Here is a 17,169-nt window from a genome sequence, read left to right as displayed (position 1 = left end):
GGTAAAGCCCCCTATTTAACTATATAGTTGGGGTTTAAGAGTTTGCAGGGTGTCATACTAACTCAAATTATGCTTGTCTTTCATTTAAAAGATGCAGATACACTTGTGACAGCTTGTTTGTATCCTGTGGTGGAAGGTAAATATTTGCAACTGGTTTTCGAATGTGTGTTTTACTTTTATTGTGTTTTTATTTTTTATTTTTATATTGTGTCATTCTTAGTAAGAATAGCATGAACAAAAAAGTAACATTATATAATATATGTTAAAAATAATCAAACATGCTACAGTTTTTTTTAGCCATCAAAATACTTTTGCACAACTTTAAAAACAAGCCATCAAACATTAAAAATAAAACACACATTATATAATATATGTTAAAAATAATCAAACATGCTACCCCTGTGGCGGATTGCCTGCTCTTTCCACCTCCAGGCCGGGAGTATGCAAGGAGAGTGGTGGGTGTAGAAGAAAACACAGACTAACTCATTGTTAAAATGGAAAAATACAACTTCAGTCAAAAGAAAAGAGACAGTAGGGGCAGTTTGCTATCTTGATTTTAGCTTCAGAGAGAACTTTTTGTCCACGCCTAGCTGACCATGCTGATCTGTTAGCACATTCTAACTGCCTTTTAGCCTTCAGCTGCATGCTCAAACTGTCTTTGTGACAAACTTCATGTTTCCACATGGGGTTACTTTATAATTCTTTTATCCATAACAGTATGTAAATGTATACATTTCCAACAGCACCCCATAGACCCTTATTTGGTTACATAACACCTATAAAATGAATATTAACAACTACATAATGCATACAATTATACCTTCCCACTGTTTGTTGCTTAAAGGATTACCAGTCACCCTAACACCTATAAATTTTTCACTAACATTGTTTAAAATAAAGGCCTGCCAGTGATGGGAAAATAGATAATACTCCTTTGCAAACATCAATGAATGGCTTGGGTTTCTTTTAATGCTTAAAATAAAAATGTTTGTACCACAACCACAGCACACACTCTACAAATAACATTGGTTGTTATTACAACAAATGCTTTTTAAAAATATGAAAGGTGTGTGATTTTTATTTTGGTTATGGTTAATATACTATTTTAAAACTGTCATGACTCACCAATTCCTGAGGCTTTATTTTAAAACTGTCCAATAGCATTCAGTTACCCCCATCCCTTCCCCACCCACCTTACTGTAAGTAAGGCCCTGCAAACCTATTACCTGATAACTCTAACCCTAGTGAAAACAAAGGTTTGGTGAGTCAGGCCCATGTCTCAAGCATTCCTGGGGTTTTTTTTTTGTTTTTGGTTTGTTTTCTTCTGCTACACACATTTCAGCTTTTTTTGCTGTAAATACACAAAGACACAATAGCTGAGTTCTCACGTTTTTTATTTAAGACATGCAGCCACCTTGAAACATTTATCATATATATATATATATATATATATCATATATATATATATATATATATATAAGGCCCACACAGGCCGTCTTAAAGAAACACAGATAGTCACAAAGCCCCTTTTCAATACTTTTCTTTACAGCTAACAAGCCTGATTCTTACTGTAAGTGAGACCGCCACAGACCTATTTCCCGATAACTCTAGCCCCTGGCTGGCTTCTTGGAATTCTGTGGGGTGGGTGTTGGTAAGTCAGACCCTTGCCTCAAACATTCCTGGTTTTCTTTGTTTTGTTTTGTTTTTAAAACACATTTTTCCCCCCACAGGTTTTTACTACACACACTTTGTCTGATACGTTGCGCATCATGTGGTTGAAAGCTGATACAGGAAGGTCGTGGCAGGTCACATCCTTTACGCTCCCTGTCCTGCACACAGCAATAGCTGGATGCAGAATTAGTACTCTGGCCTGAGCTCTATTCAACAAGTGAAATCCCAAGCTTAAACTCATCAGTTTCACATAAACAAAGCTATTTTATTCTGGCTTGGCCAGTTCAGGATTGGGCACCATATCAATTCTTTTTATAATACACATAATACGTTGTTTAAATTCAATATTCACAAAAATTTTGCAAGAAAAAGGTGAAAGCCTCAAGTCCTTTGTCAGTTTTTTAATCAGTCAAATGATCATTGAAATCAACAGATGTTTGCCTGATAAAGGACCTCAGAATTTTCCCCAATAAGCTGGGCCACATGAATATGATGTTGAACACTGACATTCTTTCAATCATTTCAGAAAGTGCAATGTTAATATCATAGAATCATAGAGTTGGAAGGGATCTCAGGAGGTCATCTAGTCTAACCCCCTGCTCAAAGCAGGACTCACCTCAGCTAAATAATATCCTACCACTTTACCTTATTACACAGTTCTGGAATGCTTTTTCGCATAACTTCTGTTGTGTAACTGAATACCGTCTTGCAAATCTTGTCTTGAAAGTCGTCTTCTGAATCCATCTGTAGTAAAGTAGTATATGACTGGGTCTACACAGGAGTTCAAACTGGCAAGACACAAAGCCACTGCATGAAATATTGAAATAACATTTCGGGCATGTGGATTTTTTTATCTGATGTGATTTAACAAGGAAATCTAAAGAAAAACTGATATGATAAGGTGCAAAGCAAATCAGAAATACCACAGCACAGGTGAGGATCATCTTTAAAGCCTTTTTTTTTCCTCTCCAAAGTCATGGGAAATGGAATTCTTTTCTTTTAATGATAGGATAGTCTTCCAAGAGCAATACAGAATTATCAGCAGAGGGGTTACAAACCCAATCAGCTCACCTATGGTCATCATCACAATGGAGTTGGAAAGTTTAATATCATTTATGGGGAGGTCTGCAAAGCACTTATTATTGATATTCATCTCACTATAGTTAAATCGTAGAAGAGGAAAAGGCAAACGGCCAATGCAGACTACAATCCACCGAGCAATACTGATGTACACATCATATATGCGTTTGCAGTCACTGAACTTGAAGGGGTACATAAGAAACAAAAATCATCTTACGCTGATGCAAACGAAGAAGTAGATGCTTGCATACATATTTACATACTTAAGGTAGAAACAAAATATGCAGACACCTCCTCCAAGGGCCATGTTCTAGACACGTAATAGAAAATCCTTAGAGGCAGGGATAAACCTTGTGCTAAATCAGCAATGGCTAGATTGATCATAAATATCACAGCCCTTTTAGCTTCTTTCATGTAGCCATAAAAAGACACTCAGAGCTAAAACGTTCCCTATTAATCCAGGGACCAGAATCAAAGTGTACGTAATTGCATAGTAACACTTAATGTCAGTATTGTTGTAACAGATTGAGTTGTCAGTTGTCATGTTTATTTTCATTTAGCACAGATGCGAACTCTAATGAGACGTTTAGGTTATCAATGGAATTTCCAGCTATCTTCACATTTCTTAGAAAGATAACGATTAAAAAATATTGGAGAAGATGCAAATTTAACATTTATTTGTCTTGTGTTTTTTTTTGTCTACTTTGTGTTCATTTAACTATGTAAGATTGTTGCTTACAACGCTTGAAAACATTATTCGTCTGAATCTTCTTGCTGACCAGGTTGTCCCGAGGTACAAACTGCATATGACATTTCCTTCAGCCTTAACTTTTACATTGAGGTTTCAGTTTCTATGTCTTCTATTCCGATTTTGGAATCATGCTCGTTCCTTTACCTGTGACCCGTTTCTTCCTTCGGCCTGTCCCGCCGGCGACCCGCCCTCCTCCACGGTCACGGACAGCGTGAGGCTCGTCAGGCGCTCGGGTTTCGGGCTCTGGCGTGTCAAACAAAGGCTGGGCTAAAGGGGTGTCCTCCTCGGAACTGTTGCTAATTTAACACTTTCTACACCAGGGGGCCAAGAACTTAGGAGCCAAAACAAATTTCAAAGGCCTCACGGGGGTGGTAAGGCGTCCATGTTCCCCTCTCAGCGTTTTTCCACGAGCTGTGAACCATGCGGTCTCGAAAACGAGACGCTTTAAAAGGCCCCAAAACTTCTGGGGGGCTGCGCCGCCACCGCCCAAACATCCCCATTGGTGCACCTTTCCCTTCTGGGATGGCCTAAGCCCACTCTGCTTGGGGGTGGGGGCGCCCCGCTCCTCCCCATACCCTCGATGGGCTAATCCCAGCTCTTGGCACAAATTCAAAAACCCTTGCTGGGCCAATCCCAGCTCTTGGCGTGAAACACTCACTGATTGGCGGAGGGGTCGCACCGACCCCTTCCGGTCATGTGACCATCTGGGATCCAATCCTGCTGTCGGGGTGACACCCTCTCCCATTGGTGGGGAGCGAGCGGGGGGCGTTCTCGGAGGGCGGTCGCACCATCCGCTTCCAGTCAGGTGCCCCATCTTTACCAGGAAGTCATAACCTGAGGAGGGACCGGATGTCAGGTGACCAGATGGTGTGGGACTTCCGGTGATAGAGGCGGGTAGGGCGGGGCTTACGGTCATGTGGACGTTTGATTGAAGGTAGGCCCTTTGTACTACTACTCACAATGTTTTACAGGATTCTTTAGATGGAATAAATACATCATCTATATTTATTGTTGCCTTGGGGGCAAAATAAAGATTTGGCAGGTCAGAGCACACAAAATGAGGTACAGGCTGGTAAAGCTGCAGAAATGAGAAATTTCTAAAGAAATGAGGACTGTGTGGTCACATATGACATTCCCTTGCTCACTCACGTGATGAAACTCCCTTAGGATATCATTGGTGTGTACGCTTTTTCAGAGTGAAGAACTGGGAAATAATGATGCTTTGCAAGTGCTGGAGAAGCCAGGTAGTTGGGTCTGAGTAGTCAGAAGGAGGGATAAGAGGCAATGGTTCAAAGAGGAAAGAGAACTTGGAGGTAAGATCTGATTAGGGCATCTGTCTTCTGCTAGTGTTTCTGAAAGCGAGAGCATGCACTGGTGTGGTGCCCAGGCACTGCATGCTGCCCAAGGGTAAAGAGGAGGGACTGTTCTGGGAAAGTACCTCAGGGTTTTCCCACTCTGGACAAACTTCATCTTCCCAGGCAAGCTATATTGTTGACAGGAGCACTGCATCACCAGAAAAGTTATTGGCAAGGAGAGGCCATTTTCAGCATGATAGTGAGTCCTGTGTGAGGATGGGTTGGCCAGGTTGGAAGAGGGCTCAGACCAAAGTACAGTGGTTACCATTAAGAAGCCTTCATTTACCTAGAGTTATCACACAGTTATGTCCTGTTCAAGGATCACCTCAGCTTTTCCTTCATGTTGCAAATGGATTTTTAACATGGAGCTTCTGAGACCCTGTTCAGCACAAAATGGATTTTGGACTGGACAGACTTATGGAAGTGGAAGATGTGGTAGGGGAATGGAAACTGTCACCTTGTTTTACAATTCTCATGCAGCCTCTGGAAGTTTGTACACAGGTCAGCATTACACTAAGACTTCTTAGATCACCATTCCTCATTGCACTGCAATGTTTCTGTTAAAGTTGTGGTAGATGCATGGAAGCAGCTACCCTGTTAGAAGAGGCTCTGTACAAATAGGTCCAAATTCTGGCAAGGCATTACACAGAGAAAAATTTTGTGCACAGCAGAGGTGGAAGTCTCCCCTACAAAACCTGCGGATAGATGTACAGAGCAGTTTTCCTGCCGACTGCAAAGGGAAGAGCCTGGGACAAAAATTAGGGTAAGCATGTTTGTGCATGTACACTCCTTGATTTGGCAATTGCATATGTCCACCCACCCACCGCCCTGTGCAAATTATTCATATTCCTGGTAGGTGGATGGAGTGTGTGTGTGTGTGTGTATGTGTGTGCACATGAGGCAGCTGAATAGTGCAGTTCCAGAAAGTGGATGTCCGTGCATTTTGGAAAGCTGTTTCCTTAGCATGACCGAGACTTAAACACCTAATCTCATGAAGTTTTCACCTGACTGGGCATACTAGATAAACAGTAACTATGTTTGGCAGAAGTGTGGCTCTAGAATCAAACAGGCCAGCTAGCATCATGTATGCAGTGTATGGTTCTGAACTTTCAAATTCAGTGTGAAATTATGTTATTCTCCAAAGAGCAGAATTTGGCTCTGTGGGTGTAAATTACAAAAGATTCTATTAAGTAAGTTTAGACAGAGATTCTGTTTCTCATGGTTTAATTATCTGATCATGATTTTGGGTGCTCAAATAATAAAGCGAATACACTCATAATTAGCATAAAGCTCTGGTTCTCACAGAAATGAAGTCCTATCTCAATACAGTCTATGAGGCCTACATTTTTGTCACCCTTATCTATATTTTTATGGTCTTATTTAACATCTAGTTGATAGCACCCAGTAGATTGAAAAACATGATTCTCCTCCCCGTTTTAAATAAAAGTGAAAGAGAGAGATTAACGTACCGATAGAGATGACTTGTCATCAATCATTGATTTTACAAAGGCTAAAGCTTCTGGAGTTGCAGACCTGATATTGTCAACTCTTCCCTCTTCAAATCGGCGTATGGAAGCACTTTCATAGGTAGGAACAAGTCTCCTGTGGCATCTGAGAGAATGAAATATGAAAATAAGAAAATAATTGTGTCAGGGAATTATAAAAGCAGAAAGAAAAATAGGCTCAGTAGGTTTTATTTTTACAAGGTTGATTTTATTTTTGTGTAGTATTTCATTTTAATGTTCATAGAATGATATAAGAAATTTCCAAAAGATGGATACTATGGCCCTTTTAATACAAACAGCTCTGAACAGTTGAATATATTTTAGTTATGGAATGGTAGTAAAAAAGTACTTGATGTGTGAATACAAGGCTAATAAAACTAGAATTTACTGAAATATCTCAAGGAGTGATACGAGTGCCATGATAAAATAATTGTGTGATTAATCATTTACGTAGAGAACCGAATCATGTTTTATTTAAAACCAGAAAGAAAAATGCATTGAATGTTGTGTGTGTGTGTCACAGAAAATTAAAAGAGGAATAGAATGCTATTGCAGATTTAGAGCCAAAGGTGAAAACCCAGGTTACAAGCGGAACTGTACATGGAAATTGGCATGTTACCATCTGTTTTCAATCCTTTGTCCACTGCTTTTGCAACCAGTTGCCTTACTGATATCCTCAATGAAAATAACGTACAAATTATTTTGGCTTGTCCACACAACAGTTGAATTGGGGTCCTCATTAATAGGTCACTGGTCCCCTTTCCCGTCTGCAGCACAGTTGAAATTTTTAGTCGAGAGGGGACCCACTGTGCTTTCATAACCAAGCTATGGACAGTCCATTGTTGGCAATATTGGATTTCAGCTAACAAAGTGGGTGAAACAAGCTTAGCATCTGGTCACGTGCAAGACCATTCCAGAATTTAATTTGATAAGTTTAGGAATTGTTGGTGTAACTATAAGAAACCCCACAACTGGTCATTACCTTGGGATATTAATTGTCCTGACGGTCCCTAAGAGAGCCTGTGACAATGGGAATGTTATGGAGATTAGTAGAGTAAAAAGAGCAAGCAACGTCAACTCTTAGTGTCAAAACCCTGGGGTGCCCAATGTGCCTGTGGGAAACCCAACAACAGCTTATGTCAGCAGTACAGAGTCAGTCAGCAGTAGTTACCACCCTGCAGTGGTGCTCCAACTCTATATGCTGCTGAGATATCTTCAGAAGGTCTCTGTTCCCTGTGGATGGGGAACTGAGGGCATTATGGCAGGGTGTGCAGTGTGCATTGTGGGTGTGTGCCAGAGTTCTCTTCGAGCTGCACTCCATACTGGTAGATACCTTGACACATAAGTGCTTACTGCACAGGGGAGTTGCTTTCCATCAGGGGTCTGGGGCTTTTCCTTCTGTTGGCCACTTCTGGTGCCATGAATGGGGTTGGCTCCCACCATGCCCACCCTCCTCCCTGCCCCCCGACACACTGAAAGTGAAAGGGAGGTTGTGTGGGACAGGCAGAGGAAGGGGTGGGTGAGAAGGTGGGCAAAGCGAAATGGAGAGTGAGGATGAGAGAGACAGCGTGAAAGGGAGAATATGAGTGGTGGAGAGGCAGTGGTAATGAATGGGGGGTATGGGGTGAATGACGGGAGAGGGAGTAGTAGAATAAGATGGAGAGGTGAGGACATGGGAGGGGAATAGATTGTGCTCATGGGTTTTAACTGTGACTCAGTTAGTCATGGATTCCTTACACAGAAAAATACATTAGAAGTGATCTTGGTGTGCAGTACACAGACCCTCTAGGCCCGAACCCCAATAGGGAGGGGAGCAGCAGCTGGGTCTACTACTCCTGCCATGGGCTGTATCATTTGTTCATGTATTAGCAGCTGCAGCCTGCCTATGCCAATTTAGACAGGTGGTACTCTTGCCCCAGGACTTCCTTTAGGCTAAGAGTCTACTCAGTCATGTGCTTACTCATTTCAAGCTTTTGCGTGAAGGGATTACACACCATTATTAGAGAAGCCCAGAATGTTTTACATGCTGAATCTGAGCTACAACTTGGATTATAATAGCCAGACAAGAGGCTGTGACCATTCTCTGATTTATTTGTGAATGTTCTCTTCAGCTTCTGAAGCTATAGGATCTGTAGCTTTGCAGTAACTGTGAATGTTTTGCTTACTTGTCTAGCTGATTTAAATAGTTCGATTATAATTGTAAAACATATCACATGAGGGGGGTGCTATATGTCAGAACAAAGTGACTGCTATTGTGAGTTTCCACCTTGCATTTTAAAGACCCCATCCAGCAGACCTAACTCCCTTGGATACCAGTGAGAGTTGGTCTGGGTGCAGGACTGAGCCCTTTGTCTTACTGATGAATTGCAAATCCGTGCTCACAAGATACTATTCCCATGATTTGATTAACATACCTGTAAAAGGCCAGCTGAAGGGCTACTTGAATGTAGGCATCTGGGCTAGTCTTTTGTTTCTTGATAAACTCTTTTCCATAATTTTCAAATTTGTAAGCAATAAAATCTAGATTGTTTGCTATCCTAGAAAACAAGCAGGGGCATTTGTTGTAAAGGAAAATGCAAGATTTGCATGTAAGATTTTGGTTTGCAAGCAATATTTAGAAAATATTTTTCCTGTGTACCGTTCACTACATATCTCAACTAGCACCTATTGTGCACACAGTTCAATCTAATATCTGGCACTTGGCAACCAGTAAATTGTTCTCAACTAACAATTTCTAATCAAGCACTATTTAACTTACAAATTTAATCTTCAGCACTGCTTATGAGCTGTGAGTTAAACACTTTTTTCCAGTGATTCTACTCCTGAAGGCTAAACATGTTCTTCTTCCTTATTCTAGATTACATGTCAGTGAAGCACCCATATTTAAATAATGGAGAGATTAAAAAGTCTAATGCAGGCCCTGATTTTATTATGGATTCCCATTTTTAAAAATGCCACTGTTTTGTTTATTTAGAAACAAAACAAAACAAATTTGTTTTTGGTATCGGGTATGATCTAATACCTCTTGTATTAGATCTTAGATTTTAAACACTTCATTATCAGTGTTGCCTTAACTAATGGGATCACAATAGGCAAAGATTTAAAATTGGCCATGTGTACATTATGTTAATTTTTGGTGGAAAATTAGACAATAAGCCTGAATCTTTCAAAAAATATTTGTCTTTCAAAGTCATGGAGAAAAATTCCATGCATATCCATTGTGATCTAGAAAATCCAGCTCCAAAGAACCGGCCTTTGTAGTAGCAGTGTAGATACAAGCAAATTAAATGCTTGAATTCAAATTGTCTATTCAAACCAGTTGTTTACAATTCCCCTGAATACATTTCCTCCACAGGCTTGGCTATGTGTTGGTCATCAAACCATATGCCTGTAAAATAGAGGGTACTGTTTGCATTTTATGTAAATAATGAATGCTGTATCAAATTTATTTCCAGTGGTATTTGTAGTTATCATTAGCTTCTCCTGTATTTACATGAAAGGAGTGTAATGATAGTGCATTTCCTGAGTGCATTGTATTAACCCTACAGCCTTAAAGGCCTGATCCTGTGAGGCACTGAACACCTTAAGCTTTCATGGGACTTGAGGGTGATCAGCACTGGGTGGGATCGGGCCCTATAATAAATTAGTTGTTTGTCAGATGGCTCACAACTTGAAGCAGTTGTTCAGAAAAGTCAAGGAATCTGCAGTACCTTTGAAGTTTTTCTGCTGATGATGCTAAGTGTCCCTGAATTTCTGGAGAACATTTCCATCTCAGTCTTCTTGGAGTAGGAAGCTCACTCACTGAATCAGCTCTGACTAATTTCTTAGAGTTTTCTTTCCTGTAAATGTTAGAGAAAAAACATTAGGAACATGGTAACAACCTATTTCTTCTGAATGGTGTTATAGTAGTTTTCTTGGTAAATAATTAGTTCCTGACATGTTGGACAAACCAGAGTGAGCTCTGATATTTTGGATGTTCTTTTTTGCTGGGAAAAGCACAAATGCAATTGGCCTAATTCTGATGTCACTTATACCACTGTAAATAAAGAGTAACTCCAAAGAGCCAATCAGTTTGGGTAGTCTTTAGACCCATGGTTTTTATTTGGGGCAATCTCTGCTTGTTGGGACAAAGCCTAGTCCCAACCAATATCAAGGCAACTAGGATTTGGTCCATTGAACAAAAGTGGAGAAAAATGAAAGTCCTGAATTGTTTCAGTGCTTTATAATGTGAAATTCCAGTTATAAAGGACCATAACCCAGAATGTGAAGTTGTTTTCCCCCTCCTCCCCCCCCCAAACATGACTTCACTGTGCATTTCAAAATAGGGTTGAAGTGGGGCTAAAGCCATAGGGGTGAATTTCATTCTGAAGGAAGATCCCAGGATGTTTACAGCAGATACTGTGTATTTTCTTTTCAGGCACATTCTTTTCTTTTAACACTTAGGAGGCTAAATGAATACACTTGAGCAGAAAACCACCTGGACGCTGTCCTACTATGTTAATAATGAGAGGACTCACATGTGCTTGAGCAAATGTTCGGTGCACTGTACCAGGACGATCCCATCAAAAGGGGAGTGTTCGCACACAGTACCACAGACTCCATCTCTTCCCACAACAAACTACCAAGGGAAATGCCATGACATAAATAACAAGCATTGGATAATGTACTGAATGTGTGCTTTTGATAAGAAAATAGCAGGACATTGTGATTTCTTTGTTATTTGCACACGTCTGGAATCTGCCCCTCTAAAGGTCCACTAGGACCAGAGTTGGGGAGCTTTAGCTTTACAGTGAAAGACTTGGAAAGAAGAGGAAATATCAGCTGCTCTCATCCTTTTTCTTGTTCTAGATTTCCTAATTTAACCTTTCTCTTTCATTTAGTCTAGTATAAAGATATTTTCGGGAATGTAGAGGAGATATGTCTCCTCAGCTGCATGGATAAAGAGTAGCATTATATGTTATGCAAGTGATTATGCATTAAAAAGGGCACACAATAAATGCACTGCAACACCTCCCATTCCCCAAGTAGGTCAATGGTCTTGCTTTCCCTGTCTGTCTTCTCTCATGGGCAGGAAGCCAGTCTGGTTTCCATGCCAGTCCTTCCCAGCCTATAGCTTGACATGCTGCTATGACCTCCCCTCCTTACTCTGCTGATTCCCAGTCTGAATATCCTGCCTTTGCTCATGGTCTATGCCTGATACGCTAAAGGAAATGACAACCTACTGTAATGTGCTTGGCCCACTGTGGTATCCAGATGGGGTATCCATCCTGACCCGGTGGTGATCAGCCCTGATGCATGAGACTTCAGTATGCCATCTTTAGTGTGTATCAGAGCAATTACATGTCAGAGTACAGTAAGATTTTTACCTGCATGGGTTTGTCATACCAGCGATTGGCACCATTTTTATCATAGCCTCCCCCATGTAGAAGTTGCAAAGCCATATTTGTGTCATTGATTTCCATCCCACTTAGGCCATCCAAACACACCAGGCATATACATCGTTCAATCATATCCAGGGAGTCTCGGTTAGTAGAGTCTGTGGATAAAACATTGAGACGTTTATAACTGCTTCTTATTATTTGGAATACTGTAGCACCTAGAGTGCCCCATGGAATGAGGTAGTGTGAAAACACAGACCACAATCCTGCAGTGAGCTCCAGGCAGAAGGGCTTCTCTGTCCTGCAGAGCCCTGTTGCCATCAGAGCTCGTTGAAGAATCAAAGCTATAGAGTAGGACAATCCCTGCTCCAAAGAATTCACTTTTGTGTTAGTTTTGCAATATAACTCTTTCTTTTACAGTAGTTCAATAGTATCAGCCTACAAAGATTACCTACCTTACCATAGCACATGAGGCAAAATCAGGCCTTTGGTTTTTCTGAAGTAACTATGTAGGAAATTTGTTTCACTTCACTTCACCATGGACTTTTCATCACATCATGTTTGGGCAGTAAAATGCCATCTGTTAGGTTTACTCCCATCACCTGCTTTTCATAAGAAATATTTAGTCCCTACTAATACATATTGCATGAATTTCCATTTTTGTGCTTCTTCACTCCACTTCTCATGTGTAATATGAGACTGAGATTTTGCTTGATAAAAGCTCCAGAAGAGGTACGTGCACCTAGATTTTTACCAAAGCAGGTGCGACCCTGGAGGTGTTGCTTGACAAACATTGCATGATGAAATAACCGGACCTCTTCAGCATCATCCTTTTTCATTATATTGTTTTCACAGTAAATATCCTTTTGGAACAAACAAACATTTATTTGTTCTCTTATTTAGCCTGAAAATTCTCAACTTGGTAGCACTGAAGAAAATCTGTCTGAGTAAACTCACAATTTCATGTAAAGAAAGAAAAAGGTCTCCAACTTTGCCAGCTTTTTGTCAGTAGTTAAGTTCCTTGAAGTCAATGAAGAAGATATCACAATGGCATGCTAAGCTACTCTCAGTTCATTGTCTAGAGGTCAGAGCACTGGATTGGTACTTGGGAGACTTGGGGTCTAGTCCCAGTTCTGCTACTGGGTTAGTCATCACTGCCCTGTGCCCCTATTTCCTCAATTGTAAAATAGGGATAATGATACTCATCCCCTTTGAGGTTTACTGATTAAAAAATGCCATATAAAAGCTAGGTATTATTGTAATTTGAAAATGGTAAAAATATGAAGTTAAGATTGTGGGGTTGTCATGAATACTTTATTGTGTAATCCACACTTCACTTCTCCTCCATCCCTTTCTGTCACTGACCTCCTTTGAACAAAATGCACCTATTTTGGTTTCCAGTCCATGCTTCTTTCCTCATCCTGTCTTCCCCTCTCTCCTAAAGGTGATGTGTATAAAATTTTTCAACAGTTGGGCTTGTGCTCCCTTTTTTGTCTGTGATGGATAAAGGCATGAATGGTTTGTTTGTTTGTTTTTCTGTACGGCTTTTAACTCAGAAATATTAGGAATGTAAAGTCTGATCTTCCCTGTGCATTGGCTTTAAAGCTACCATAGCATTTTTTTTTTAAATAAGAGTAGTCTTGCCCCAGTGTCCTTACCTATACATCTCTTCTTTCCCCAGTACGTGCCATTCTGAGGTGTCCCGAGATGGCTATATTTCACTGGCGCAATGTGTGCATTATTGTTAAGTCCTATTAGCATTCTTTAGGATGGAAGATGGTATATAAACGATTAATGTTGTTTGTATACAGAAGCCTCCTAATATTATGGAAGCAAAAACTGGTTGGATTGTGAGTTACAAAACTACCATCCGTGTTTGCTTACTCTTTGTTCAGTGTTTTACTTATGTTACCTCACAGGCTTACACATTTTATTACAGCTGCTGCCTACTATCAGCGGCTTTCTCTCTGACATGTGGATTCAGGGCTGCGATAGCCTAGTGAATAAAATGAGACTCTCATGCTAGAAACAGGAAAGCAATGGGAAAAATGCTCTTACAAATGAACCAGAACCTGTTCAGAGAACCAATCAGTCAAACACTGACAAGTTGATCATGTAAGCAGAAAATGAACTGAACAAGAACTCGTGTACCATGACTTGGGATGGGGAAAAATTCTAGAAGGAATGAAAACAAGGGGCTAGCAGACAATAAAAACTGCATGAACATTTTGTCTTTTTACCCCCTCATCTAACACACACACTTGCATTTAATATGGTAAATCAATCTTCCTAGAAGATTCCTATTTTTTTTAATAAGAAAAGATGGGAAGGGAATCATATGGGCCAAATTTAGACTCTGTAGATGAGACTGCAACTCCAAAGACTTTAGTAGATTGGCACTTGCTTACACCAGATCCAAATTTAGACCTCTGAATTGGATTAGTTTTGCAGTATGAACTCACAGTTAATGACTCTGTGTGTGTGTGTGTGTGTGTGTGTGTGTGTGTGTGTGTGTGTGTGTGTGTGTGTGTGTGTGTGTGTGTGTGTGTGTGTGTGTGTGTGTGTGTGTGTGTGTGTGTGTGTGTGTGTGTGTGTGTGTAATAATGGTGACTGATGTCCAAGCATGACACCATATAGCTCCTTCGCACCCTCGCCCTCTTAAAAACCAGTTCTTTCTTGTCTGTCTGTGTAACCATACTTGCACGGGCCCCATTCCTCACCATCTCAAATGTGTTTATCCTCACAATATCCCCTTCCCAGTGTAGAAAACCCATTCCTGTTGCACCACTCCTTCTCCCCCCAATGAAGAACTGCCACCTACTGACTCTTTCAGTCAGTTCCATCAGCCATTGTAGGCCATCACCTCGGCCTAGATGAGTTGCCATTACCAGCAACATTTCACCACAGGTTAAGGAAGAATGTTTATAATAATTGGAAACTCGAGTATATTTTAGGCTGATCTATTGCATTAAATATTTCTATTTCATTTTTAACTTTGCTTTAAAGCCACTTTACTGATTGTCTTTTCTTAGGTGTCACAAACTGATGTAAATCTCTATGGTATGTGAGTTGATCTTAAAGTAGTTTCCATTCTATGCTGTTCTGTTCCAGTTCTCATATTACATCCCTCACAATGAACTGTTGAATTCTCTTTTCCCGTGTATTTGTTTTATTTATGCTTGGTGTTTGTCAATGAAGTTTATGCCCTTCACCGATACACAGCTACAGTCCTTGTGCTCTAAATTATTTGCTATTTATGTGAGTTCATATCATTCAAAGCAATCTCTTTGGAAATAAGTGTCAGTGGTGTTTCCAGAGATCTCTTTGGTAAAGAGCCAGGAAACACTGGAGTGTAGTAGTTCTGTTGTGTTTTTTCTTTTTTGGCCAACTCCTGTGTTTTTAGAGCAAGTCTTGCAGTATGGTTAGGGTACTAGGCAGTGTTTAATTTGTAATGAAAGAGGCACCGGGCTCAAGCAAATTTTTTTTTACATTCATAACTGACACAGCAATTAGAGATTCCAGGGCTATGAACTGCCAAGCCTAGCCCTGGCACAAATTAAGCACTGGTACTAGGCTAGGGCTTGAAAGACCTGGTTTCAATTCCCTGCTCTGTCACAGACTTCCTGTGTGACCTTGGGCAAGTCACTTAGCCTTTCTGTGCCTGAGTTCCCCAATTGTAAAAACATTTCCCATACCTCAGTTTTCCGTCTATAGCAATGACATATCACATTAGTAGCCCTTCCCTACTTCACAGGGGTGGTGTGAGGATAAATGCATTAATGATTGTCATGTGCTTTCAGATGAAAAGCTCTATATAAGTGTTTGTTAGGTATTAATATATTATTACGTAGAACAACAGCACCTGGAAACAGATAATTAGCTGACCATCTCCGCTTCATTTAAAAAAAAGTTCTGCCCTCATGGTTGCAGAGAAAAACTTGAAAAAGTGGTAGAGTGTACCCTACAGACTCAGAAACCAGAAGGCAAAGAATTATTTTTTAAAAAACCTCATGATTTTTTTGAAGACTGGCATGGGTTTTTTTTTTTTTTAAATGCTTGGGATTGGCAGTACTGTGTTTGTTATTGTCCAGAAATTGGGAATAATTGCTTTTAAAATAACAAAGTCAGAGTAAGCGATACTGGCTCTTCCTGCAAATGTTTGGAGCAACTCAGCTGGTTGATGTTTCTTTCCTCTTTTGCTAAAATTCACTAATTCAGTAGCTGTTTTTTTAATCCAACTATTAATCTTTATGTCCCTTTAATTCTTTTTCTACCATAACATCAGTACAGCTATGGATCTCCATCCACCAGTGTAAATAAAACTGCGAGATGTCCATAGTCAAATCTGAAGCATATTTTAATGCAATTATATCTCAACATCTGCTTTGACTCACCTGGAGGAAAGGCATTTCCTGAAAGTCTAGCTGAACTTCAACAGCATGAGAGTGCCATGGCTATGTTGATATTTTATTTGTTTTTAGAACATTGAGATCTATGAGACTGACAGACTCAGATAATTGGTGTTGGGATAGAAAACTTTTCATGTCAAGGTTACTGATATGAATGTGGTATGGGTTGATCAGAAAGTTATTGGCATATCTTATGTTGCCTCTGATCTGTGGACTTCAGTTTCCAATGCTGTGACTCTGGTATCCTTCATAAACACTAGATAAACTTTTTTTTTCCTTATTAGAAGTACACTCTGATCTATTTGCTTTGAGTAGGGAGCAATAAGAGGTTATGAAATATGTGTATTTCTATTCCTTGCATACCTGCAGGAGTAAAATATGTATTTCCTTCTAGCACAGGCTCAAAGTGCATGGCAAGTAGCAGACCATTTGCAAAGTAGAATGAAAAATGGATTTAAAGAAACTATGGAAACAGAAGGAAAAAAGTAGCAATTTTTAAAGAAAATGTTTTTTTCTATGAGATTATATAAAATGTCCACCATTTTATTGTATGTAAACTTGTATTCCCAGGTGTTCTGATATTTTGCTAAAGGCCTGAACAAAAGCCCGTGGAAGCCAACGAGATTTCAATGGGCTGTGAATCAGGTCCTTAATTACTATTTTTTCCATCTAAAAAGTGCTTACCATCTTTTGTCTCAGCAGAGGGGCATCTGAAATGATGCGTGCACTTTGTGTTTTGATGGCTGATGCAGGTTACAATTAGTGACAAAAAGGATATTTACAAAGTTTCCTGCATGTAGAAAGGGAAATACCAGAAATACTGTGGTAAACATAATTAAGAAAACAATTTTTCCCAATGTAATCCACAATAATCTTAATTAAAAAATAGCAATAGACTATCAATCCAATAGGGAAGAATAAAGAAGATAGGTTTGATTTTTTTGGGACCAAACTTTCATAGCCATGACATGCACAGGTGATGGCATTTACTTGTGCAAAATCTGTTTTTCATTTCCAGGC

At 39.9% G+C, this 17,169-nt stretch overlaps 1 protein-coding gene and 1 pseudogene across 1 annotated transcript in view; both read right to left on the bottom strand.

Annotated features, from left to right (window-relative positions):
• The window catches only part of CHAT (choline O-acetyltransferase), a 43,522-nt gene that overhangs the window by 11,607 nt on the left and 14,746 nt on the right, over nucleotides 1–17,169 (bottom strand). The window contains exons 7-11 of the mRNA XM_067552981.1: nucleotides 11,729–11,898; nucleotides 10,880–10,980; nucleotides 10,073–10,201; nucleotides 8,777–8,899; nucleotides 6,327–6,468 (exon numbers count right to left, since the gene is read on the bottom strand). Of these exons, the coding sequence (XP_067409082.1) occupies nucleotides 6,327–6,468; nucleotides 8,777–8,899; nucleotides 10,073–10,201; nucleotides 10,880–10,980; nucleotides 11,729–11,898 (665 nt within the window). The remainder of the gene's footprint in view (nucleotides 1–6,326; nucleotides 6,469–8,776; nucleotides 8,900–10,072; nucleotides 10,202–10,879; nucleotides 10,981–11,728; nucleotides 11,899–17,169) is intronic.
• LOC137156192 (probable G-protein coupled receptor 174) lies at nucleotides 2,321–3,307 on the bottom strand (annotated as a pseudogene).

The sequence above is a fragment of the Emydura macquarii genome, unplaced genomic scaffold, assembly GCF_026122565.2.
Source record: "Emydura macquarii macquarii isolate MOO-44397 ecotype Brisbane River unplaced genomic scaffold, CSIRO-AGI_Emac_v2 contig_1390, whole genome shotgun sequence".
In the NCBI taxonomy this organism is placed as follows: Eukaryota; Metazoa; Chordata; order Testudines; family Chelidae; genus Emydura; species Emydura macquarii.
Note: the sequence above shows the minus strand (reverse complement) of the source record. Positions and strands in the feature narration are given on the sequence as shown.